The 26,719-nt window shown below is 48.0% G+C and overlaps 1 protein-coding gene across 3 annotated transcripts; it reads right to left on the bottom strand.

Annotated features, from left to right (window-relative positions):
• Positions 1-84: 84 nt before the first annotated feature.
• CIZ1 (CDKN1A interacting zinc finger protein 1) lies at positions 85-25,013 on the bottom strand. 3 transcript variants are annotated; one of them, XM_059715594.1, is made up of 15 exons: positions 24,764-25,013; positions 21,188-21,303; positions 18,355-18,521; positions 16,708-16,840; positions 15,867-15,927; positions 12,839-12,918; positions 12,226-12,305; positions 9,355-9,540; positions 8,863-8,993; positions 7,966-8,050; positions 7,181-7,294; positions 6,571-6,747; positions 5,626-5,695; positions 4,395-4,516; positions 85-784 (listed from the first exon to the last, which is right to left on the bottom strand). In XM_059715594.1, exons 1-15 carry the CDS (start codon positions 24,997-24,999, stop codon positions 230-232), a joined length of 2,313 nt encoding a protein of 770 aa, XP_059571577.1. In that variant the 5' UTR covers positions 25,000-25,013; the 3' UTR covers positions 85-229. The 3 variants fall into 3 exon arrangements, with proteins under 3 accessions (XP_059571577.1, XP_059571578.1, XP_059571579.1); XM_059715595.1 differs by having other exon boundaries at positions 9,355-9,537; XM_059715596.1 differs by lacking the exon at positions 4,395-4,516 and having other exon boundaries at positions 624-784.
• Positions 25,014-26,719: the final 1,706 nt, after the last annotated feature.

Raw genomic sequence — 26,719 nt, 5'->3', positions numbered from 1 at the left:
CCTCAAGGCCTAGGCATGCAGAACTGTCTGGTCCACTGAACCCCATCATCCCAGCCACATAAATAACAAGCCAGGGTCATCCTGTATTAGACACGCTAAAGCCAGGCTTATTTATTTTCAAAATAAAAACAGCAGTAAAGTTGAAGGGTTTTGCTCTATTAAAAGACTCCGAAAATAAACATTTCCAGCAAATATTGTATGCAAAAGGGGCTTCCCCTTTAAGGCCATTCTATCTGAGTTTGCGTCGAGTGGAACGTCTACGCCCAGCTGGGGTTAGACTGGCTGCCTCTTCCTCCTGGCCTTTGTTTGCTACCTCACTCTGCTCAGAGCTCCCTGAAGCCAGGGCTTCGTCTATGCCTTCCCATTGCCTGGTTTTGGTGCTGCTCTCTTCTTTGCATGCAGGGTGTTCCAGCAACTCCCCTGTAGTGCCGTCCTCATCCAGGAGCAGGCAGTCTTCACTAGAACTAGGGGTCTGGTTTCCCTCCTCCCGACTCCCTTCCTCCTCTATGACCAAGGCTCCACATATATCATCAGTCTCACTGGCCAGGCTTTCACCCCTTCTCACAGAGGTGCCCAGCTCACTCTTGGTCTCCAGAGACCAAGAGCTTTGTTCTTTCAGTGCCAGTAATCCTGGAACTGTGTCTCCTGCTCCTGGATGGGCATTCACAGGCTCAGCTTCTTCTGTCTCAGTGGTCAGAGGCTGCTTCTGATCATCCAAAAGCTGGGAATGCAAAGAGGCCTCTGAGTGTGCTGCTGTGGCACGGAGCCTGGCTGCCTTGTATCTCTGCAAAGGAAAACAAATTGGCTTCAGCAATAAATCAGGCTAGGACTGTCTACACCGCAGCAAGCGTCAGCTGGTCCAGGAGATACCTGTATGAAGACAACAATGAAAGAGCTCCAATCTTCAGGCAGAGACCTGCCACTGCAACACAGCCCAACTTTGGAGGCTCTTGATTTGACTGTTCAGGAAAAGTGTTATTTAAGCAGGGAAGTACTTGCTCCTGTGAGAAAGTGGCTGTAGTAAGGGCTGACTCCTCCCTCCCTCCCTCTCCCCCTGCGAGCACACTTATCTTTCAGCTTTAAGAAACACAGAAGTAGAAACAGACTTTGGCAGCTGTTAGCTCAAAGTAGGGATTTTAGACCTATCCAGTACAAGCGAGAGATGGAAGCTTTTCTTGGGCACTAAGAATCTCTAGCTTTGGGGCTGGGTATGAAGAGAGAGGCTGGCAATCCAAATACTTGGGTCTCTGCTGTCTTGTGTGCACTCCTTGAAGGCATCTTGAATGGAAACAGATTGACAGTTACAGCATGGCCTATGTTTAATCACCATACGACACTCACCTAACTCAGTAAAGTCCCAGTGCTGTATCTGCTCTCGCACAAGTGTTGCCAGACACTTCACTTAAGTCACATGTAAGGTTTTTGTTTTGAGAGGCAGATGCACCCAGTTGCAAGAGGCCCCAAAGGTTTTCTAGATAGTGAATTTAGGCCTCGCAGCATTGTCAGCAAGACTGATTACACAACTGGTTTTCAGGCAGGCAGGCAGCCTGTCAGCAGATCAGTAGAGAGGTTAAAATTGCCTCATACTTCAAAGGAAATTTCAGAAAAACAGTACCCAATATACTGGCTGTATGAAGCCAAACTACTGAAATGCAGTGGTGAGATCCTTAGCTTAAAGGGATTTCTCCTATTCTTTGGTGATCCAGGAAACCCTAGCGAGCCCTAGAAACTCATTGAGCAGCAGGTGGTTCTTCCACAAAGACAGATGGGCTTCTAACGCTAAACGTCTCTCTGAAACTGGGGCTTGCACTAAGCCAACAACTAACTCCAATATTCTAGTCAGGTTCTCATATCGTGGGTATCTGAGAACACTGCCCTGAAGAACATGGTAGAGCTGAAGCAGAATTGTAGTAATTGAAGGGGTTGAGTTAGTAGTTGGTACTGAGGTAGGAAGTAAAACTCCTTCCCTGATATTTCCCAGCTCCTAGGGATCAAATTAAAAAACAAACAAACCAAAAATCTCTTATCCCTCAATACAAATCAGTCAGTGAAGCTCCATCCTGGGTAGTGCAGAAGCCTGACAAGTCCTGATGAACCGGGTGAATCACTCCACAGGTTTGTTCCTTATCTCATTCCTAGAGCCTAAGAACAAAGCAGGGACAAACCGGGTGCGCAGCACAAGGGATTGCCACTGGATGGAGATTGCATCTTTCTTACTTGGGACCAGCCAGAAAAACCCTGCAATCTAACAGCAAGTCAGTGCATGCCTAGCAGGAAACTGCCCTGAGCAGGTCCTTCAACAACGCACAGTACTCTCATCTGCCTTGCAACGTTCAGCCCATGATATTTTTAAACGTGATTTTGTTGAACTGGTGCAAACTCCAGTGCAGATTCATTTCATCCCAGCAGCTTATGGCACCGAGCTAAGCCTTCCCAACAATCTTATGAACAGCAACATGTTCTTTTGTAGTCAAAGCAGTTTAAAAGTCCTATCCGAACTGGAAAGAATTTTAACTGAGCAGGTCCAAATCAACTGCCCTGCAGTGAGCTGCCTCAAGGGCAAGACATTCTCTGTCCTCAAACCCTGCAGTGGGGTATGCTGATCACAGCGCTGTTTGCCCTGCCACAGAGAAACCAGTCCTCTTTAATTCAAAGACTCTGGCAACAGCATGTTCAATGCAGGGGCCAGCTGCCTCCAGCAGTGATCACAAGCCTCAGGAGATTAGGTATAAACCAAGTCCAGACCAAAATACTTGCAAGGGCCAGTTTATCCAGGTCACACTGGCATAAATGTGAATTTGTGAGCTTGGTAAACATGACTGAACTGAGACCCTTGGTAGCCCTGGAGACTACCCCCATTATTTTACAACTAGGAAACCAGGCACAGAGAAGTTAAGGCACTTACCTAAGCTCAGGTCACTACTCACTGGTAAAAGCTGGGAAGAGAATAGGAAGCCTAACTATCAGAAAGCACCCACTTCCTGCTACTCCAATGCACAGAAGCAGCCATGTAGGCTGTTTCCCTTGGTCCTACCAGCCCAAAGGTCACAAATTCAAGGCCACAGCAGAAGTGTTCATGGCACAGCCTGTCAGATTCAATGAATCTGAGAATTCTGCTAAATACCTTGTCACGAGGACACAAAAAAAGGAAAAGAACCGATGAAGGGCAGGGAACATGAACTGCTGCTTCTCTGACTCTTTAAACAGGCCAACAGTGGGGACTGCAAAACAAATGGAACCAAGTAACTTGTCACTGCAAGTAGGCTTTTGCCTTCATTCCAGGGATGCTCTGCTTGGGAAGGGTGACCCAGAGGGGCAGTTAATGGTCCCAACTTCCTGTTTTAAGAAGTGCTTAGGCTTAACCAGCTCAGCTATGGAGTCAGTCTGTTGGAAGGCTCCACAGGACATACCACAAAGGCCAGTTGGCTGGTGCAGGTCCTAGGCTCCGGCCCCAGAGGAAAGACAAACTGGAACTGCCCTCCCTATCAGAGGTCAACAAAATGCTGTTTCATGCGCAGACAGGACCCAGGTAATGGTTACTGAGAGGGAAAGGGGAAAACATACAGTGCTGATCTCCAAGACAGGCCCAGGTAGACACACAAAGCCAAACAGGACACAGGTAGACTGCCCAGCCCAGGGGACACTTGGACAGAGGATGGATTCATAGCTGGATGCAAGGGAAGTTCTAGTTCCATTGGAGATTAGGAACTGGGGAGAAACAACACAAAACTTCCTGAGCTCTGGAAAATTACCAGAAAAGTTCAAGTTACACCCTGTGGCTGCCTTGTCCCTTGGGACCAAATCTGCACTCAGCAGCTCAGGGTTGTTCCCATCTTGTAAGTTATCTGGCACTTACATATCTATCAATTTAAAATAAGAAGCCACCTGGCCTCTCTTCAGTTGTTACTTCTACAGATTTCAGTTACAAAGGATCCATTTCCAGCATCACTGATGCTGTGGCTTCATGAGGGTCAGTAAGGACCTTTTCCTACTCTTTTAAAAAGGAGCAGCCTCTTCATGACTAGTTTCCCCAGCTCTGCCCACTGCAATCCATTTAACAGATCCCGGGCTGAATCAGGAATTGCATTTTACAGGTTCAGGGAACAAATCAGACATTCTCCAAAGAGATACCCAGCTTAGAATGGGCAGACAATGACATTAGCAAGAGTTGGGGAAAGCAGGAGTGGGACTGTCTGCTCTACAAGAGGAGATGGAGACAAGCAGAGGGCACACCAGATGAAAGCTGTGGCATGAGAGACATCAAAGATGATGGACACATGTTGAAGACGAGACAGCTGAAGGGAGGAGTCACTGAGGAGAAAGGTAATGGGGAGGAAAGGGGGGGGGGGGGGGGGAGATGAATGCCAGGCCATGCAATTGCCAAAGGGTCTAACCTGAAAGTTCTCAAAATGCATCAGGGACTTGCAGTGCGCGAGCCGGGCAGCAGAGTCGCTATGGTAGAATTTGTGACACAGTCTGCAGAGGTAACCTGCGACGGGGACCAGAAAATCCAGGCCTGCGAAACGGGAGGGGAAGGGAGATCACAGATCACATTGAATGGAACTCCAGATAATGAGCATGTGTTAAAAAGGAACTTAAAAAAAAAAAAAAAAAAGGAAAGCTCTGCTTCTGTTAATTGGGGGGCTTGCAAGACAGCCTACTGAATATCTCATCTTGCCACAGGACAGCTCTGTGGCTGATATTCAGAGAGAAATCTGGCTGCCGGAGCACAAAAACTACACAAAGCATAAAAAAAGAAATACAGTGGAAAACTACGGAGAACATGTGATCAAGTGTAATGGGATCAAACCAAGCAGAAGACAGCAGGCACTCGCAAGGGACAGGCAGAGAACATTCATAGCATGAATCATTATTCCATCTGCCACATGATAGTGGGAGGTTACAGCAACGTGGAAGATTGGGCTAAAACACAGCTCTCCCCATGCGTGGCGGAACCTCTGCTGGTGTGTGCACTCCCTGCCCTTTTTGCCCTGCATGACTGGTCATAGCCATTTTGGAAATGGAAGTTTGAGCTCCTTCATCGACTAAGGTGATGGCTAGAGACAGGGAAAGAGATGACGTTCTGGAGGCAGCGTTCCCCACAAGGGCAGCCAAGTGTCTGTTCCAAGCAGAAGCTAGTCTAGACAACAGTGGTCTTGAGGCAGAGGAAGTGTGTGCAGGCTCCTCAGGGGACCCTGGTGGTGCCTGCCCAGTGTCTCCACTCAGTTGTATTTTTGCTGAGAGCGCTTCCAGGCAGCGCACACTCAAGCACCATCTGGGAGCTGGTACCTGTTTCCTGTATGTGTCCTGTTCTGGCTCCTCCCTCACCCCAGTCAACCCACCCTTCCCCTGCCTGGACAGGTTTTATAGTTCTCACCCCATCTACTCAAAGGAGAACACTGAAGCCATTAACAGCTCTGAGGAACAGCATCTGCATTCTTTTCACTCGCAGTTGAGCTGCACATCAACCTCTGGCCCTTTCTTCAAGAACTGCTCCTCTGCCAGTCTGATGAGGATGCTGGAGGCAATCTCTGCCCAGGAGCTTCTTGCCCACTGTAAGTGAAAGCTCCCCCATCCCCATTACAATAACAGCCTATGACCACAGTGTTTGTCTGTCTTACTTACCATAGGCGGTGTCTGGACAGTACTTCTCACTTCCTTCATAATCCTCTGCAGACATTTCCTTCAAACCAACCTGAACAGAAGGAGAACAGGGTGGTGCTGAGTGTCCCTGGCCTACAGCCTGGCCCAGCTGGCACCGTGTCCTAGCCTTGAACATTTTCTGAGGTGCTGGAGTAAAGCGGAGATACAATAGTCCTAAAAGATGTTTGCATTTCCTGTTACCATAGGAAGGAGGTAAAATAAGCCCCTTCCTTGTAGGGAGGTTCAGCCTTTATGCCCAATTACCTGAACAGACTAGTCACTATAGCACAAGAGAGAAACCAAACAGCAGGAAACCATTTTATTAGCAAGGTTAAAACCATCACCTACATTCCAGGCCCAAGGTGCACTCAGCTGCATCCCTCCCACAGTTAAGTTTCTGAAACTACTGCACTGAAGAACATTATATACCAAGATGTACCTATACTAGTATACAGGTAGTATACAGGCATGTATACTATGAGATCTAGGGCGATTCCAGACTGCTGAATAGTCAAGTCTAAAATGTACCATTCGCCTTTGTTAGGATACCCCAGAAATTCCTCTTCCTCCCTCCTGCCCCATAGAAATGAAAGGGTCTCCAAAAACAACATGTTCTCCACATTACAGCTAATGTCTTTGAAGACGAGGTGATCCTAGATCTAGTTAAAGTTGTTCTTTGATCAGTAACAGGAGTTACTGTTACAGAACACCAAAAACACAACTAGCCCCGTGTATGAGTAGACCAGATTCTCCTTCACAGTCTGAAGGGCTCTAGAGGAGTCCCTAATGCTTCACCCCACACTGCTCCCTGGGAACAGGTCACACTGGTCTACCAAGGGCCTCAAGCTCCACCAGACTGGACTGAGGCAACCAGGAGGATACAAACCAGCGCCCCCAGAGCCTCTGGTTTCCATTGGCACTGCATACCTGCTTGGCAATAGGATCTTCATTATCTGTCAGCACCACCTCCGAGTCTTCCTCTTCACCCCCTCCCTCCTCCTCTTCCTCATCTTCATCATCGTCTTCAAAACAGCCAACAGCATCCACTGTGATTAGCTCCTCCGAGTCCTCTGGCCCACCCAGCTCCTTTTCTCCCAGCCTCACCTACCAGGCAGAGAGAAGAGACAGCAGACCTAGTGAGATTGTCAACTTCACACACTTACTCAGTGCTGATCCTGGGGAGCCCTCCTGCTGATCCTGGGGGACTGACTAGGCCCCTTCCAGAGCCTGGGCTGCTCAGTGAGATGACTGGACACAACTGCTAGCAAGTGCCACCAGGCTTGTATCCTGGTTTCATGCACACAAGACTCAGTTTCTAGTCTGCTCCTCTGAGCCCCATTCGTGGGAATACAGTCAGTGAGGAGAGAAGCCACTGGATAGGAAGAACTGCTACCTGCCTGTACAGTGTCCCGTCATCCTGGTGATGGTTTGAGGCCTACAGGACACATGCACACACCCAGCTTTACCAGGGCAGCCACTCCTAGAACCGCTGTACTTCCCTTCCCCTTCTACCCGCCATAGTCCAACTGGTTTTTACCTCCTTGGCTTTCTGCTTATGCTCAGGAGACTTCATGTGCTCCACAAACTTGCGCGGGGTCTTGAAGTGGCGGCTGCAGACAGTGCAAAAGGGACGGAGAGAGCGTTTGGCCAGCTGAGGAGAGAGGAAGGAAAAGAGCTGGTTGGTCAAGAGGGGCACCACAGTCCGCTTTCAACAAAGCTTCATGCACAACTTCTCACAGAAACGCAGGCCTAGTTCTTCTGGAACAGTCAAGCCACACAAAGCATGACCTCCTCCCTGCACAAGACGGGAAGCCCCAGGTCACATGCTCCCAAGCTAATCTGTGACAGAGGTAGACATCTGCAGCAACCTCATAGTCTTTAAAGATCTTCCCACCACTTGTTGTACGAGTGGGGTTTGCTGAAGCTGGTGTCCCACCCAGACAGCTCAGGCTGCCTACTTTAACATTTCCTTCCAGTAGCAGCTAATCAAAGAGTGCAGTATCAAACCTCTGCATACAGGAGATAGGAGTCATGTTTATTATATTTAATTAGAAGACAAGAACCAAGTCCTGCCAGTCAGTACCAGCATCACTCAGCATGAAAACCAGGAGATCCCCAGTACCAGTGTATGGGCACCCCAGAGAACCAGAGGTGCTAGGGATTGCACTATGGTGCTCAGGGTACTTCCAGAGAGATCTTCTTGGACATGGCTTCCACCTCGCTCTTCTCTCCTGCCACTGGGAGAGAAGCTAAATGTTTTTGGTTTTTTTTTCTTCCATTTGGCTCCCTCTAGGTCAGGAAACATGAAAGCTGATTTGTTACCTTGTGTTCTTGGGTCCTTCGATGTTTGATGAGATCCCCTGTGAAGTGTATCTGGCAGGTGTTACACCAGCGCTGCCGGGGTCCTCTGCAACAACAAAGAACGTCTCAGTAAGATTTGGTACGCTCTAAAGATAGTGTGTTCCACTTGCATGTGTCCTGGAGAAGCACATAATTCACTCAATTGCATAATGCGGTGCCAGTTCCAGTTTGTTGGCTATTACTTATGTTGTAACAAACTCTGGTTATCTGCATATCAGTTAAATGTGTTAGACCTGTCAGATCCATTGTTTCTCTTACTTAACTGTACTCTGATTAACAGCATAGTAAGAGGGCTTGTCTACTTTGTAACTTCAATATTCTCCATTTAACCCATCAGGAAGGATGAAGGAGAAAGCAGCTCTGAAACTGACTAATAGAAACCTTAAAAATGAAGGGAGCAAAGCAGGTTCAGGGCTGCTGATTCCACTGCACTGGGTACTGATTACATTAAATTCAGGTAAGCATATAATCCTGAGGCTATGCACATAAACAGAATACATTACCCACTCCCGGTTGTAGTTCTGCTCTCTTAGCATAATTCTTTCCCCTAGTGGGCTACGGTTTAGCTCATCTCTTCCACCCTTACCCAGTTTAGCTCACACTGATAAAAATGGACCTGGTGCAGGACAGTATGAGCTAATGCACTATAATAAGAACTGCACAGTGACACAAAGTCAATATAGCCACACCACAGAAAAAGGCTGAATAGGTTGCCTGACAGGAGTTAAAGCCCAAGAAAGCAGGTGGACGCTGCATCATGGCCTAAGCAGTGATACAATCTGGTGGGGTGGGACTGAAGATCTACTGCTTCTGGTCTCTGTAGAATCATCTGTGTCTACCTCCAGAATACACACGTACCCACTTTTCTCCACCAGAGACTTCTGCTCTTTCACCATAGGCAGCAGTGAGACAAAGCAGATATTGCTCATGTGCTGAATCTCTCCAAGTCGCTGCTGGTGCTGAATTCCAGCCATGTGGGACTGGAAATTCTAAGAAGAGAGGAGAGAAGTTAGAAAAAAATTGCATTTAGATAGAGACTCAAGCTACAGAAATGGATGATCAGGTCCCTGCATTCTACCCTCTCTACAGATCTATCACATCTGGATTGTTTAAAAGCTTAGGTGAGTGGCTGCCTGGGGATCAGCCCATGGTGGCACTTTAGGATGTCTGCTTACCAGCTCCTTCAAAGAGAAGCATGGCTCATTTTGTTCAGTTATTTATAGGCTTTTGTATGTCTCTCATTAGTGAAGCCTCAAAACATGTCTCTGAGCACAATGTTGGCTGCAGGCACCTGGCCACACAGTCCTTTCCCCTTGCCTGCCAGGTCCGGTGCAGCTCTTGTGCTTATACCTGCTGGTTGCAGCAGTTGGTCTTGCAGATGTAACAGTAGAACTTAAGGACAGGCTCGGGGCCAGTATCAGTTGTGCCCAACTCACAGGTCCGGTGCCCTGGTTTCAGGGCTGTGGTGCTGATGGCTCTGCTCTCACTGCTCTGTTGGATAGTCACTTTCAGTGAACCCCCAGAAGTCAGTACCTGCTAGAATAAGAAAAGACAGGGTCCAGTGTAAAGGTCTCTCTTAAGAAATTACTGATGGCCAAGGAGACATGTCTAGCACCTGAGAATGTACCCAACCTCTCTAGCACCTGAGAAAATGCACATAAACTTTAGTTAACCTCATGTCATTCAAGGCCTCTTGTATTTACACTCAATGTTATCACCCCTTTTGGGGTCAGCAATCACTTACTGAACTACAGGAATTATTCATGGATCTGCCAGCACAGAGTCACTCCCAGACCAGTTTGTATTTTTACGTTCCAATTCCTAATAGCCTCTGAAGACATTTTACACAGATGCAGTCCTCAGTAGCTGCAGGTCCAGCTGCAGGCCTTTAATGGCTTGTTTTTACTCATTGCAGAACAGAGGATAGTTTAGCATTACATGCAATAGGCAAAGGTGGAACAATAAGCATACTGCCCCACCCATTTAATAAGGAAAACCCCATTAGAACAGAGATGTCACAAGACAGCCATATCTGAATCTGCCAGGGCATGCAGGGTCAAATGTTCAGCTGTTTTCAATGGAACCACATGGATTTATATCAAGCAAAGCTCCAACATGGAGCAGATCAGCCTTAGGCATCATTGCTTGATTTTAAGAAACCTATTGGCACAGATTTCCAGCCTGCTACCTCCTGCTGGTTACAACGGTCTTATCTGAGGGCCTGATTCTTTCTAATCTCTGCTTGAGGGCCAAGTCCCAACTAGCTTCTTTCCCCTGCTGTTAAACAACAAGCTGCTTGCCAGCATTTGGCTGATTTACCAGCCATGGTAAAGGAAGAAATGTGCATCTCCATTTTCTATCACAGCAACCCTCGCAAGCTATCTGCTGCTTTCTAAACTTTCACGTTCATCTCCAGCAATTCTCAAGCTACCAGACATCTGTTGACAATGCCTGTTCCCTTAATCAGGTGGACAACCTCTAAGACCAGGGCAGGCAAAATACAGTCCATGGGCTGGATTCAGCTCACCAGGCAATTTCATCTGGCCCATAGGTGTCCACCAATTAATTTTATCCCACCCAGCCTGCACACTTCACTCCCACCCTTGTGCGTGGGAGGACGCTGCCCCAGTCAGCACGCACAGCTTCCAAGTGGGGCCGCTGCTGCCATTGCTGCAACTGCTGGGGGACCTGCTTAGCTTCCTCAGCCTCCAGCAGCTCCTCCTCACATCCCTGCTGCAAGTAGGGAAGCTGCAGCTGGGCAGAAGCGCAGCGCATGAGGCTCAGGCTAACAAGAGTGCAGAGTGTGGGGCCACACCCAGAGGGGTGGCAGAAACATGGAGCTTGGGTGGGCAGAGGGTAGGTATGTGGGGTGAGGGAGAGTGGGGGTTGTGGGGACCCCCCCCCCCCGTATATCCCCACATTGCCCACAGCCTCTACCACTGATGGCAGCAGCAAACGCTAGGCCAGGGTGCTCATGGCCCATGCAGGTACAGCTCCCCAGTGGTGCACAACTCCAGCAGTTCCAGGAGCTGCACATGACAGCAAGGAGCAGATCCAGGCAGGGGCTTTACACAGGACTTCCCCTCTGGTGGCACATGAATCCTGAGAGCTGCATGTGAGCCCTGCACAATAGAGGCAGGCTGGCCTGGCTTCACTCCTTGCTGCCATGTGTGGTTCCTGGAACTGGCTGGAGCTGCATGCTGCTGGGTGGTTGTGTCTATGTGGGCCATGAGTGCCCCGAGGGCCTGCTGCTGCTGCTACCAGTGATGAAGGCTGTGAACCGGGGGGGGGGGGGGGGGGGGGGGGGGGGCGGCGCACAGCGGGCACCTGCGGCACAGTGGCATGTGGGGGGTCCCCACACCCCCCACCCTCCCTCTTACCCCACAAATCCCACATATATACAAACAGCCACAACCCCCAACATACCCTCCCCCCCCACAGCCACACCCCCTCACAAACCCCACATATACCCCCACCCCCACACACAAAATACAGGAGTAAAACTTTACTTTTGAGCTATTATTCAATCACCTCTATAGACATTACACAAACACACAAATCGAGACAAAAATATTTTTTTAAATACATTTGATTTTTTTCCAGTCCCAAGATGGGCACACCCCCCCCCCCCCAAGTACTTCCAGGGGGCAAGGGGAGCAACTTCTGCTGGCAAAGGTCCAGGGGTCAGGACTTCCAGTCCCAAGATGGTGACAGGGGGGCAGGGCACCTGTCAAGGAGCAGGGCTAATGTTCCAGCCCCTGACAGCTGACCACAACTCGTTAAATAGCCCTTCAGCCGAAATAATTGCCCAGACCTGTTCAGGATGGAGCTGAGTGCAGCTCCCACTTGGAGACTCAGAAATAAGTCCCACTAATAAAAGATGTTAAGATCAACTTAAAACAAATGCAAACATATGAATGCCTTCTAGGACAGCAGTGAAGTCTTAAATCCCATGCTAGCTCCAGTAGACAGAGTACAGATAGTGAGAACTATCTAGGTTCCAAAGTCTTAGCAAAAGTGCAGCTGACCATGCCATTACACTCTACTGTAACTTTAACAGAGACAGACTACACATTACAGCTTTCTACTGTGGTACAATGCCTCACCTCAGGCCTTGGTACCAATCCCAGAGCTGGGTGCATCTTAGTCTGCATCACAAAAAAAAGATCTGGGTAGTCAGTTCTTTGGGATGGGAGAATATGCTGTACAGTGACTACCCACCTCAGGAGATTTCGGTTCCTCCGAGAAGTTCCTCTCTTTAGAAACATCTTCAGCCACGTACTCCTTCACAGTGTCAGGCCCTATAGCAGAGAGGCCCTTCAGCTGCATTAAAACTTAGCAATGTTTACAAAAAAAAACACAAAACCCAAAGAAGCAAATGTACAAAGCCAAAAAGCTTTGATTACTCCTCTGTAATGCTGGCCCCATGCCCATAACCTTTCCTGATCACTCCATGTTGCTATCAGTCACCCTGCAGTCCCAAGGCATTGATCTTACTTTCATAAAGAGAATCCTTGTAAAATGAGAATTCATCCAGTCATCTATGTGCCTTTGGCTGTTCAAAACAATCTGGATACTCCCATACTTAGAGAAGAGGGACAGCCACTACTGCATATTCTTGGGGCTTTGATCCCAGTATTTCTCTTTCCTTGCCTGCCATCTTGCATGGTTTAAATAGAAGAATATTTCTGCAAAGATTCTGCATATTTGTACTGCAATTCCAGCAAGAGGCAACCTATGAGTCCAAACAACTGTAAACACAGCATCCCACTCTACCATTGATTTGAGAATCCAATCCCTCACCAGCATCACAATAACCCCAGTAACCCCTTACCATCTTCTTGGCCTTCCATGCTCGGCTCCTCTGCTTCCCGGCTGCTTGCAGCATCCTCTAGCACTGATGCTTCTTCCACACTTCAGTGAAATGAAACAAAGAAAGGGTGAGGGAGGGGAAAGAGAGAACAAGGTTATCTCCCACACCCATATCTAGGAGGAGGGGCAGGCTGGCATCTGAACCACAGGCCAAAGAGCAACCTCCAGAGCTTTCAATGGTCAAATGAGAACCAGGGTCTCAAAAAGAAACTAGTAATATGTTGCTGTTGCAGGTGGTCTTTCTAGTGAAAGCTCAACAGGACAAAGACCAGGCACTCTGCAACCGTGGCCAAGTAGGCATGAAGTGATTGCTCCAGGATAAAAATGCTGTGAGGGTATAAGGTAGAAGGGAAGGGGAAAGGTTCCTTGCAGTACGAGAGACCTGAGATTCATCCCCTCCCTTGGCTAGAAACTTTCAGGACAATGGGAGCACTCGGCTTTTGTCAGACAGGGGCAAGGGGAGCTCATGACGGAGACTACCTGGCACCAGGCAAGGGTTTTTTGTAGCTGTCTCTCACTAAGTTTTACATTTTACTGAAGAATTTGCATTCTACCGAAGCAGATAATCAATGGGTCATTGTAAATTGGAAACATCACACAGTACTCATTTAAAGGAGCTGGCTTGGCTCTCTTTGTTGCCATTGGTTTGATTTAGAGTGAAAGCATGCTAGGAACATGGGAGTGAGTAAGCTGCAGAAGATTATTTTTGTGCAGATTTCACTCTTTTTCTCTTCCTGACTGCATATCAGCACTAATACTCGTCAGCAGGGCTGGAAAAGCTCTCCTCTCCCAGGCCAGACTTGCACACCACCTGCACTGCTCTTCAAGCAATGAGATCTGGTGCACTCTTAACTCTAACTGCATGCAGTCATCTTCTTGCCTGTCGCAGGATTCAAACATGCACACTGCATATTTTATCAGATTGTTAAGTGATAAAGTAACTGGGTTACATAGCTATAAATGCACTACAGGGTTCTGGCAGCACAGAGCAGAACAAAACAAGAGTGGCTTGCATTCGAGGTATCTGTTTGGGGCTGACAGTGTTCAATACCAGACAACACAGATGGAGGCAGCTCCTTAGGGCAGGAAGACCCAGAGAAGCAGGAGTGTCACTGTTTTAGCTGAGGAGATGGCATTGTGCTGATGCTTATCAGCCTTGATCTGCAGTGTGGGAGGAAGTGGTATGTCAAGAGGGATGCAAATCAAGAAGCTTGGAAGCCTACTGCAACAGGGTGAGGAGGTTGTTCCAGGCATATGGACAATGCATAAGTAGGAGAAGGAAAGAAATGGGGAGAGGAGGCTGGTATACCTGGCAGAGTGAAGAGGAAAAGGTGGGGGAGGCAGAAATGAAAACAAATGCATGCAGGCTGAAGTAGTTCAGAACTTTGAAGAGAACAAGATGTTTCTAATAGCGTTAACTCTTTCTACAGGCAAAAGTTCAGTTCACAAGAAATTTCCTAACCTTCATCCCCAACAATACATACACCAAACATGTTAAGTCTCTACCCAAAGCCCAGTAAAGGTGCAATAGCCATGTAGTTATAGCAAGGTCTCCCCACTCGGACTTCATTTTTTTCCCCAACAGATGCTATGGGCCATTGAATAACGTACTGCAAAGTATTATGATAATTAAAATTAACCAACTAAATAGATAAGCCAAGTATATGCTGTGAAACACCAGCCTTTGTTTTAAATGTACTTCTTCACCTTCTTGCTGATTTACAAAATTGCATAATTCACAGAGTGACCAATAATACTGGACATTTCTATAAGGCTTTATTACCCAGTCAAACTGAGGTACAAATATCCAATCCATCCTTGAACATCCTTCACCTATTAATCAGCCAATTGGTCAAGTCTCTGTCTCTGCCTAAGATCAAGCAGTGAGCTGGCAGCAAAGAAGAGATTAGAATCCAGGGGTCCTGACATGCACTAATGCAAGTCGAGGATCTTATTACTCCACTTAAATATTATATCATAGACGTATTCAGTTTGGAGGGAAATTCTCAAGTCAGAGTCTCTGATACAGGATGGAGGAATACAAATGATCTTTAAATGTGTGAGTGTAAGGTCTGGGAGAGGTAGCCTGGAATAGGCAGCTTCTACCCAGTAGATGGTGCTATGACACTGCATGTTTCTGGAAAGAACAATTAATAGCAAAGCAGAGAATTTCCTAGATGAATCTCTTGTTGCGGCCCCTGCATTGGCATTATATAACTCCGTGTTTGTCTACGCACATGAGATGGGGGTCCTGAGCACCTGACAAGAACACCAACGGATGCTGGCTCCCCATGCTCCGTGTGTTGCTGCCCCTCCCCCCACAGGCCTCAAGACAAACCACTCGGCCATTTCACGTTATCTTCAGCATTCGGGATCTCCATTTACTTCCCCCATTTCTCATGGGTGTGAACATCCCCCAAGGCTCTTGTATTTGCTTAGCTTTTGCAGGCTCTCCCTGCGGCAAAACACAATCTCAATGCCTGCACCTCTTTCATTCCCTGCTTTTGCCCCCAAGCGCAGCTCAGTAACAGGTACTCCTTCCCCAGAAGGAAAGCAGTACCGACACCTGCCCACACAGCAAAGTGGAACAGTCTAGGACTTCTCTTTCTATTGGCACCCACCTACATGTTTCTCTCTGGCATTTAAGCAAGAGAACTGACATCAAGTAGGCTAGAACAGCAAAGGAACGTCTCCGCTTCTTTTTACAGATCTAGGCAATAGCACAGCTCAGCAGCGTCATCTTTGTGGCCTGCCTATACAGGACTGCTCTTGCTGCTCATCACTATCATGGTTATGCTACAGAAAACCAACAGTGCCCTGGGCTGCAGCAAGTGCCAGGAGTTTGTTTTGTGTCATACACCAGCGCTAGGGCATCCCTCAGATGCCTGTGATCAGGCTGCCATAGTATTGCTCATAGTGGGAACAAAGCCACAAACATCAGACAAACAACCCACATCCAACAGGTCTATGACCTCTTCATTAGAAATCACCTCTTTAGTTTCTTGGCTGCAGGCTCAGTGTTCAGGCTTGATTCTGGTGGAGTTTCTGGTTCTGCAAGAAAAAAAAATAGATATTTTGGCAGAAGAGACCACAGCCCCTCTTGTCTGATTAATCAAATGGCCTAGTCCAGATACAGTGCTTCAGGGCAGAAAACAAACGCCTGGCCAAATCTGGGCTTGAGAAGAATGGTGGTGCTGGGACTAGACAGCTCAAGAGATACCTCATGACCAAGGATATGGGATTGTGTCCAATACAACATGGAAACATGAAATTTATTAAATAAGCCTGTGCCTTTAGCATGTTGGGTGCAAGGAGGAACCATTCTACAAATGTTTTACTCCGGCCATGCTGCCTTTACGCTGCCAAGGCAGCACAATAGCCATCATTTCAAAATGGTGTCCTTTTCCCAGCCTACTGGGGGGGGGGGGGGGGCAGGGAGAAGGGGGACAGAAATCCTTTATCAAAGTGATTTTTTTAGAGGCAAAGGAGCAAATAACCTAGTCTGGAGTAAACATCAGAAGGGATTAGCTGAAAAGGTATTATTGCAAGAGTGATGCATGCAATGTAACAAGAGGCCTTTCTCCTGTTCTGGAGATGGGGAAGTGTCAAATACACCACCTTAATATTGCACAGAGCTTCCACCTGATTAAGCAAGAGCCATGATGCTCATTTACAACATCTGAGTAAGCAGCTGTGAGCATAAAGTAGCCCTGAGCAGGGGGCTCCCCCAAGCTAGACAAGTTAGGACTTTTGAGGAGAAGAGCTGGAAACTGCTGCAACAGTATCCTGCAGAGGTTTCTTGGCCTGCTCAGAATTTAATTTCCCTCTTACCTGTAGGACAGTTGTTCTGTTCGGACCCTGCCTGGGCATCCTCTTGGATTTCTAGTTTCTCATCACCTCCTTGGGTCTGAGATGATGATCCCTGATCCAGCTCCTGCTTTCTGTCAGGGGTCCTCTGGAAGTCCTGTAATCAGCAAAGAGAGTCTCAAACCCAGCTCTTCATGCCTTAAACCCCATTCCCTAGCTCTCCAAAAGTTCTACCATGGGACCAGAATGGACGTTCAAATACAAAGAGACCAAGGCTGGTGAACAAACAAAGCACCAAGAATGGATCACAGACTGCCTGAACCCACTGACACCTCTCCAAAGGACCCTGTAGCAGGTCCAGTGCACTTCGGAGACCCTTCTTAAACATACATGGGCTAGAAGAAAGAACGAGCACCAAAGGACTCTTTCTTTCTTTCTCCTCCAAAGAAAAAAAGCACAACCAGGATCTGAAACATCAGTTTACACAGTGTATCTTTTATTGGAATAATGGGAGTGCTAGCTTAAGTCAAAGGCTTTGGAAAAATGTCACTGAGCACCAGACTGTATTAATACAGAAAACATTAAGCTAGCATGGGGGAGGGGGAGCCCTGGCCAGTTAAAGAACAGTCCCCAACAGAGTCCCAAATAAGTCTGAGCTCAGACATCTGGGGATGAGTGGAAAAGGGGAGGAAGAGGGTGGGATCCTGCAACACCTTGCACCTAAGAGCACCACAGGACTTGATACATTTTTATCAATTAAACTTGACAATATTCCTATAAGCAAGTATTATCCTGATTTCACAGACAGGAAAATGGAGGCACCGGTGGCACCATGAGTCAGTGACAGAGGCTGTAATAGAAGGGCAGACATCCACACCCTTGCTTTCGTCTTTGGATCAAACCATTTTTGAGTTATGCCAGTTCCCAGGAGGAATATGGCCTTGTGGGGACTGCTAGGGAAGGGTTAATAGGCTTTTTTATTTTAGTGACTACATGGAACTATTAAAATTAATCCAGAAATCCTGGGTGAGTCCTTAACACCACAACTGCAATTGGGATCACTAAAGCCTGAAGAGCAGGATGATTTGACCATAAAGATTCTGTATCAGCAACACAGGACTAAAGTGATTCTCATCTTTTCCCAGTTCTCCTTAGCACCCTGTATAAAAATCATGGAAATTAAGGGCTGGCAGGGACCTCAAAAGATCACTGAGTCCAACCCCCCTGCTCTAGGCAGGAATACTGCCGAGATGAAATGATCCCAGCAAGGTGCCTGTCCAGTCTCCTCTTGAAGACTTCCCAGGTTGGAGACTATACCACCTCCTTGGGAAGTCTATTCCAAATTCTGGTCACCCTTACCGTAAAAAAGTTCTTCCTTACATCTAACCTGAAACCATCCTCTAAGAGGATATGGCCATTGCTCCTTGTCCTTCCCTGGGGCGCCCTAGTGAACGGTTTCTCTCCCAGCTCCCAATATTCATCCCTTACATACTTATAGATGGCCACCAAGTCCCCCTTTAGTCTTCTCTTCTCCAGGCTGAATAGTCCCACATCCCTTAGTCTTTCCTCATAAGATTTGTCCTACATTACAGGCAACCACTACTACTGCCTGAGGGACACCAGCCTGCCAAAGAAAACTAATTTCAGAAAAGCTCCAAGTCACAGGCTCACCTTGCGAAACATCCGATTCTGCCGCTGGAAAGGGAGGCCTGGGAAGCCAAGCCGTGCAGGCTTTAATGAGACCCCAACAGGTGGTGGCCCCAGCAGGGAATGTCTTGTAGCCTGAGGGAAAAACTGTTGCAGTGCTGGGGCTGTCATATTAAATCCTCGCAAGTTTCCTACAAATGCAAACACATGGGACATCACAACCCAGCAGGGAATCCTAGGAGACAGCAAGTCCCCTGCTTATGGCAGCAGCAGCTGTGGGGGAAGATCTCCTTTATGTATGGACTATATGCAAGATATTGCATTTGGATTGCCACCCTGTGTAGGCTACACAGCAAATAAGTAGAAGAGCCCAAGAGCAGAACCCCAGCTCTCCTGCTCAGAGATCTCAGGCCCGGATTACTGCCATCTTGGAGTATGTTACACTATCGCACCATTTAGGACTGTCACTGCGTTCTAAGATTGTTAGGATATGTACTTAATTAAAACTTGCTGGAACCCATTTTACAGTGAGATGAAGTCTTGCTCTCAGAGATCCCTTGTGAAGGAAAATTCATCCCACACCTTGTTCAGCTGACAGTTCAAACCACAATCTGGAATTGGATTGCCACTTTTTTTTTTTAAATACATTGAAAAGCAGCAGCAATTGGAGCAGTTCATTTACAACTGCACCTTACCTTTTAGGTGAGATTTCACAGTCCTCTCTTCCATCAGTTTATCATGTTCAACATGTCAAACTGAACCTAGACATTTCAGATATTGCTGTTTCCATTGTGCTTTGCCTTAGGAATGGTTTATTTCAGCAGAGCATCCAAAAAAATGTTTACAATCATTAGCCACAGCTCCATACTCTGACAAAGGCAAGCCTGGCCACTCCTCCATTTTAAGGATGATGGCACTGAGATTTTAAGGCCAAATTTTCAAAAGGTTGTCTCTGGTGAGACACCTACTTACTGCCCAGTTTTCAGAGTGCCAGGTGGAAACAAAAAGAAGAAAAAGTAGCTCTGAGTATCTAAAGCTAGGGAGACAAAAATCAGAAGCCACTTTGGAAAGCTTGCAAATAATCACTGGGCCAAGGCTACACAGCAAATAAGTAGAAGAGACCAAGAGTAGAACCCAGGACTTCTAACACTCATACAGGTGCCAGATAACACACACATAAAGGCTGCAATAAAGCATAAGGAACTTCCACATAGTTTTCCACTGGACTGGACAAGAAAAATCTCTTAATTTAAACAGAAATCTAGCTGGGAAGAAATCACATCCTGCTCTTGGCTAGCACTTTTCTTGTGTGTGACCATTTCAACTCAGGAGGTCATTTATTCATTCCTCATTTCCACTTCTGAAACCACAGGCTTCCACTGAATTATTTATTCTGATGTTTCTCAGGTACTGAAATACCAACCCATGAGGTATTCTCACATGTAACCCAAACCTCCAAGCGACAAGAAAAAATACAGATCACAAATAGTCACATTGTTCAGCATCAACTTTATGACATGTTTCCTATCTCTAGCCAACCTAGACTGACAAAGTCAGTGATGCTCCTTATTAACACATGGGGTGGGGTCTAAAACACTAAAGCTGAATGCATTAAGCTGGTTAGCAATATACTCAATACTCAATGGACCCATCCGAATTGTCTCAGATCCTTGGATATCCCATTTGAAAATAAAATGTCAGTAATTGTTTCAGCTTTAGAAAAAGTCATCAAGTTTGTTGTTCATCTTCCTCTCAGATACTAGCTGGTCAAACTGCTTCTGGGATACAGACATACAGGAGACTCTGCAAAATTAGCAGTCATTTTGGGTCTCTGTTTGTCCCTTACTGTCTCAGTTTTCCAGCAACCAAACCGAGCTCCAGAGAGAACCACTAGAGTCACTAGAGAGCGCTCTCTCCGAACGGGCAAGGGAGAACAAAAGGCATAACAGCATGCAACATACATCTATTGTGTCCACATCTGGATGTTAATCATAGACAAGGAAAATCCCTGGTCCAGTTTATTTAAAATTAAATGACAGTTCAAAATTAACCCAGTTACTGATTTTCTTTGTTAACAAGATGCTGGCAGGTTAAAACAAACAAAAACACCTCCTTACACACCACATTTCCTTACCTGCATTTTAAGATCTTATATAGTAATACCATCATTGTTAAAATGGCAAAAATGCTGTCTTGAAGTCTCCTTGAAAAAATTTCCAGCTAAGCAGAAAATCTACTTGCCTGAGAACAAGATGATGGGGAAAAAGGTAACCAGCCAATGAGTAACTGATAAGTTGCACCAGAAGTTCACAAGGATATTAAAAAAACCCACAACAAAAAGCACTTAACTCTCCTAGTTTGTGCACAGGATTTTTTGCACTTCACTCAGCTTGGACAGACACCAACTAGCCAGTTTCCTTTTCTTGCACTCAAGATGCCAACATATTTGTTTGGATTTGCAGATAATGAAAGGGACTGTTTAAATCCAAAACAGAAATCAATTGTTTAACACATTCTTGGAAAATTTTCTATTCACCTTAGGTTAACAAGAGAGAAAGAAAGTTTTCCCAGCATCTGCATTTAAAAGGCCTAAACCACCTGACAAATTCCTGTTTGAAGCCTCCTCTTTGAATCTTGACCAGGAGCATCTGGGCATGTGGATTTCTAGCTACTAAAGAACTCCTGTGACTTGCAGTGAGGGCAAATTTGAAAAGGAAAAAGCACACAGAAAGGGCTGCCAAGCCCAGGGACTTGGAGGCCTTGACAAGAAATGCCCATCCTATGCCTTCTGTCCCTGGGCAGGTGGGGAGGAAAGGGTGTCTGAAAAAGTTCAAGGAGCATCTCACAATGACAGTACCTTGCATCTGCTGCAGGAGCAGGGCCCGCTGAAGCATAGGATTGGCACTGAGGAGCGATGCTTGATTCGTTGCCCGTAAACTCAGCATCTGCTGCTGCTGCGGTGGTGGCAAACCCCTGGAACAGAGCAATCAAGCACAAGAAAACCTTCCTGTAAGAAAATCCCACAGCCTTCAATTTCCGGCATCTCATGAGCGCAACTGGAAGGAGCAAAGTGCAGTCACACTATTGATGCACCTGTATTAAAACAACCTTGTATACAAGGCCAGTATACACATTGTTTCCTCTTTCTTCCAGCCTCCTTGAGTCCCAAGTGCTAAAGAAGCGTGATCAAGGAATAAAAAGATGCAGAACAAAACCCCTCAAGCACTAAACTCACATCTAGTGTAACGAAATAGTTTACAAAAGTCCAGTAGAAGACTGCATGTCTTCAGACCCATGGATCCAGGGACTCACTATCTAGACTTTAAACTTCCTCTTTACATCTATGGCAAGCAAGGTTCTTTAGGTAGATGTGATATCTTTTATTTCCAGCATCATCCAAATTTCCACTGCTCCCACACAGAGCCAGCCCTACAGACAGACTGTACCCAGTGCCCCTATAAGCCTAGTGGGACTGTTGGCAATAAAAAAGAAAAAAGGAAGGTTTTCATATATTTAAACCAGGAACAAGACAAAAGGGTGGGGATGAGGATAAAGGTGGGGGTGGGCAGGGCACTAATGAAAGTGGCATGCATTCCTTCAGGCCAGGGTTCAACGCAGCTTGAAAGCAACTTTGTCCAACTTCAAAGCAGCAGGGAGCCACAATGGTTCAAGCTGCGCACCTTGTGGGCTGCAGGACACAGGCACATGGGCTCCCTGGCATCCATGCTACACAGCCCCCACGCCCCTGCTGCCTCCACTGCAAGGGCGATTCCTCTGCCCTGACTGCTACCACACAAGCCCCCTGCAGTTACCACCACACAGATGATCCACCTTTCCTTGCCACTGCCACAAAAGCATTACGAACCACATAAGCAGCGAGTTCACCAGTTCTCCCACCATGCTGCCCTGTCCCAAAGACCCCAGCCACCAGAGCAGTGAGAGAAGTGGCAGTCAGGTGGGAGCCCGTGGGCCACACTTAACCCCTTGTAGGCCCAGTTGGATAGCTCTGCTGTAGGCAATTCTCAAGTGTACTCTGCAAACCCTGACGAAGGGTTTTTGAACCCGAAAGCTTGCTTAATAACTATTCTCCAACTATTTGGGTTGGTCTAATAAAAGATATCAAATTCACCCAAGGAACCTTGTCTGCCTATGTCCTTAGACCAACACGGCTACAACCTACGCCTCTGCAAACTATTGCTCACATAGCTATGATGTGAGGTGTGTGAAAGCAATCGCTCCTGATCAATACAGCCATGCTGGCAGAAGCCACTCATGGAGATACAGTTATTCCAGCAAAATCTGCTGGCAGAGCTAGTTGAGGTCTTGGGGCCATGAGCCATATCAGCATGAGCACAGTTTCTGAAGGTATAATATGCACCCACATGAAAAGCCCTTTGTTGGTAAACAACCCTTGCATAGTTAGACCAGCATCATGGCCCAAGCACAAGATGGACTCACTCTCTCTCTAAAAAATGGCTCTGACTGTACAGCTCTCACCCAAACCCTGCTCACTTTCAGGCTAGTATAGAGCTATTTGCCCCTTTCCTACAGAAATACTGGAACTAAAATAAGGCTGAAAGCAGTTTCTTCACAGTAGGAGGTTGCCTATTCAACACTGTCTTCTGAAATAAGAAAACGCACCACTGTATCAGAAACTTACCTCTTTCTCCAACCTCATTCTGATGGACACAAGCGCAGACATCATGCCTCATTGCGTCTTTGGGCTGCTAAGCCATGGAAGTGGAGGCAAAGATCCCTCAGAGACCAAATTTGCCCCCTGCCCCTCTCCCAAACCATCTTCCTCAGTCACAGAATCATACAAAATTAGGGCTGGAAGGGACCTCAGGAGGTCACATCTAGTCCAATGCCCTGCTCAAAGCAGGACCAGCCCCAACTACATCGTCTCAGCAGTCTATCCAGGTCTTAAAAGACTTCTAAGGATGGAGAGGCCACCACCTCTCTAGGTAACCTGTTCTAGTGCTTTACTCCCGTCCTAGTGAGAAAGACTGTCCTAATATCTAATCTAAGCTTCCCTTGCTGCAACTTGAGACCACTGCTCCTTGTCCGGTCTTCTGCCACCGCTGAGAACAGTCCAACTCCATCCTCTTTGGACCCCACTGCAGGTAGTTGGAGGCTGCCACTAAATCCCCTCCCAGTTTCCTCTTCTCTAAACTAAATAAGTCCCGTTCCCTCAGCCTCTCCTCATCAGTCATGTCCCCCAGCCCCTGAACCATTTTCGCTGCCCTTGGCTGGACTCTCTCCAGTTTGCCCACATCCTTTCTGTAGCAGGGGGTCCAGAACTGGACTCAGTACTCCAGATGCGACCTCACCAGCGCCGAATAGAGGGGAAGAATCACTTCCTTCGATCCGCTGGCAACACTCCTACTAACACAGCCCGGTCTGTCTGCCGTTAGCCTTCGCAACAATGGCACACTGTTGGCTCATATTCAGCTTATTGTCCTCTCTAACCCCCAGGTCCTTTTTTGCAGACCTGCTGCCTTAGCCATCCTGTTTAAAGTCCAAGCCATCCCCCTTAAAGCCGTTTTCATTGGGAGACCTAACCCCTCAGTCAGATTCAAATGACAAGAAACACAAATCTTCTCAATGTTAGGAGTCATTTGAAGAGAGAGTTAAATACCTTTAAACTATTTCCCCTGTAGTATTATCAGTGTCACGCAGACAGAGTTTCACACACGCACTCAAAAACATGCTCATCAGACTGACACAACGATGGCTGAGATTTAACAGCCAGACAACCTGAAATTTCTTCCTGAAATTTACCATCAAAGCTGGATTTTTTTTTCCAGCGTAAAAACTCTACCAGGAAACAGGGCACCATTTGACACACGGGAAAACCGTCTGGGACTCGCGCTACTGCTGCCCCTCACAGCGCGAGGGGATCGGCCTCTCGGCGTGGTCCGGCAGACCGGTACCTCGATTTGCCTTTTTAGCCCAATAAAACCCAAAGCCCCATCCTGAGCGGCGCGAGGTGTGACCACGCAAGCCAGGCTGCTCTGTCGTGTCACCGCACACCGACACACGCCACGAAAACAAAACCGGGGCCGTGCCCTGCGAGGCAGCGATGGGTCCGCGGATCGGGGGCCTGTCAGAGCCGCCGCACGTCTGCAGGAAGAGGGTCCTGGGACGACGCGGCGCTCAGGGCAGGCAGGTCTGCGCGCTTCTCTCCGAACAGTGTCCGTGACACCTGCCCCTGGCGCGCGGCTCTGGCGGGTTTCTGGGGCACCCGCCTCCCCTCACAGGCTTCCCCGGGCGCCAGGAGAAAAGGGCGGCCCGAGCCCTGCCCCGCTCCCAGGGCCGCCCGGGCCGACTCGGCGGGGGAAGGCCCCGCGCACTCGCCGGGCCCGGCGCCCCCCGCCCCGCTTTGTCCCGCCGACCAGGCCCGCGATCCCCGGCCTCGCTTAGCGGCGCTTACCGGGCTCCCTGCTGCGGCGGCGGCGGTGGCGGCGGGTGGGCCGGGTGCTGCTGCTGATGTTGCTGCTGCTGCTGCAGGAGGTGCTGGAGCTGCAGCAGCTGCTGCTGGAGCTGCTGCTGAGGGAACATGTCGCGGCCTGGGACGGGACGCGGGTCACCGAGGCTCACGCGGGCGGGCGAGCGGCCCCGGCGGCTGCGGCAGCCATGGAGCCCAGCCCCGCCGCCGCCGCCGCCCATTCATTCGCGGCCCCGCCCCCGGCCCCGCCCGCGCCGCCTCCATCTTACGGCGGGGACAACACCAGCCACCTGCTGCGGCCTCCCCGCGCGCCCGCCCCTGGGCTCGGCCTGCCCCTCCGCGGGCTCCAGCGGCCCCTGCCCCGGGGAGCCACGAGCCGCAGGGGTCCTGGCGCCCCACGTCTGCGCGCAGCCCAGCCCAGCGCGGCTCTGCCTGGACACTGGAGCCACTTGCTGCCCGCTGAGGATGTCTGTGGGTCCGGGCTGTTTGAGTGCCGGCCCTGTGGCCGCTGTCTTCGGAGAGCCTCGCGCCCTCTGTAAAAAAGGGTGTCTGTATTGTCAACTTTCCCTAACCCCGGGCCTCCGCTCTTGAGAGCTAGATCTCAGGACAAGCCTTGCGGCTTCTTCACCTGGCACTGGAAATGCCACGTATCTGGGTCCAAGAAGGCAGTTTTCCTGAAGCGTGTCACAAGAGAACTGCTCTTCTGGCGTGGATCAGGACCTGGCGAGGTGCAGTGGTGTTAAGCCCAGTTTGTGGAAATGGCAGTCTCCCCCCTTGCTTGCTCCGAGGGCCGCAGGGCTGAGGACAAGCAAAACTCAGGGGCATCTGAACCCCAAGCCCCCGGGCTTGGGCCTGCAAGTAGGATGCCTCCCAAAGGTTTTGGAAACAGCTGAAGCCCCAGATGCGGGTGGAGGATGGTTGCCGGTAGTAGGCCGCTTATGGTTCTGGACACTTGGATTTAGCATTAGTTTTTGCTAATGTGGCTGTGGATACAAATTAAATGTATCTAGATATATCCATCTATCTACCCATCTAGATCTATTTCTCTATCTATATAGATATTTGCTGGGTTCTGCTGTTTTCCTGTCTGATCCACCCAGGCCATAACCAGCCAGCTGGGAACCAACAGGGCATTGACTACTTAGCTATACGCAGTACTTGGTTATCCAAACTGTTTGTACAGGAAGCGTTGGGATGCTACCATCTATTCTTCAGCCAGCTAACATACAAACTTGTTTGCAATATTTCTTGCTGAATACCATCTATAGATAGATAATGTCCACAGGATATAAATTTAGATACTATTTTGATGATGCCTTCCCTACAATAGCCCCAAGTAACTTCTATTTACTGTTTTCAGTCCCACATGGATGTAACATAGACTTAGTTACTATTTTGTGTTGCCTCTCCGCATTTGAAATGCACAGGGAACTCATCTACAGGTCTTAAAATAGTCATTCATTCTTCCAGACGCACGCTTGTCAAAAATCCCTTTCCCACTGGGCTACAAAAATTACATGTATTCATTACCTTGCTTAAGTCCTGACATCAGTGGAGCTATACCAGGGATAAATTTAATTTAATCTGCTTTCAACGATATTTGCCATTGTTGAAGGTTTTTGTAAAAGGGAGGAGCGTGAGGTGGGTTCTACCGTGTCCTGTTTCAGAACTGAAGGGGAATGGAGCAGTTATTTCACTATTTTTTCCTGACTGCCAAAGCAACACAGGCAGAAACAAGAATTTGGGGGATGTGCGTGTTCCAGATAACTGTTCTTATGTCAAAAACATTCCTCTTGCATGTCTATGTTATTCACTAGTGATATAAAGATACTCTCCTACACTGAACCATTTGGCAATCCCCATCCCTGATCTTTTAAAAGTTTAGATTCTTACCTTGGATTGTAGAAGTGTCCTGGGAACAAATCTGTGAAGAGCATGTGA

The sequence above is a fragment of the Alligator mississippiensis genome, chromosome 12 (genome assembly GCF_030867095.1).
Source record: "Alligator mississippiensis isolate rAllMis1 chromosome 12, rAllMis1, whole genome shotgun sequence".
Lineage (NCBI taxonomy): Eukaryota > Metazoa > Chordata > Crocodylia > Alligatoridae > Alligator > Alligator mississippiensis.
The sequence above is the reverse complement of the archived record's forward strand: the minus strand, read 5'-3'. Positions and strand labels throughout refer to the sequence as shown.

Coding starts and splice junctions, on each gene's coding strand:
- CIZ1 (XM_059715594.1), bottom strand. CDS start 24,999: ATGGGCGGCGGCGGCGGCGGGGCTGGGCTCCATGGCTGCCGCAGCCGC. Junction 12,306..12,838: donor CATGGAAGGCCAAGAAGATG/GTAAGGGGTTAC, acceptor TCTCTGCTATAG/GGCCTGACACTGTGAAGGAG. Junction 4,517..5,625: donor CTGTCCAGACACCGCCTATG/GTAAGTAAGACA, acceptor CCCGTTTCGCAG/GCCTGGATTTTCTGGTCCCC.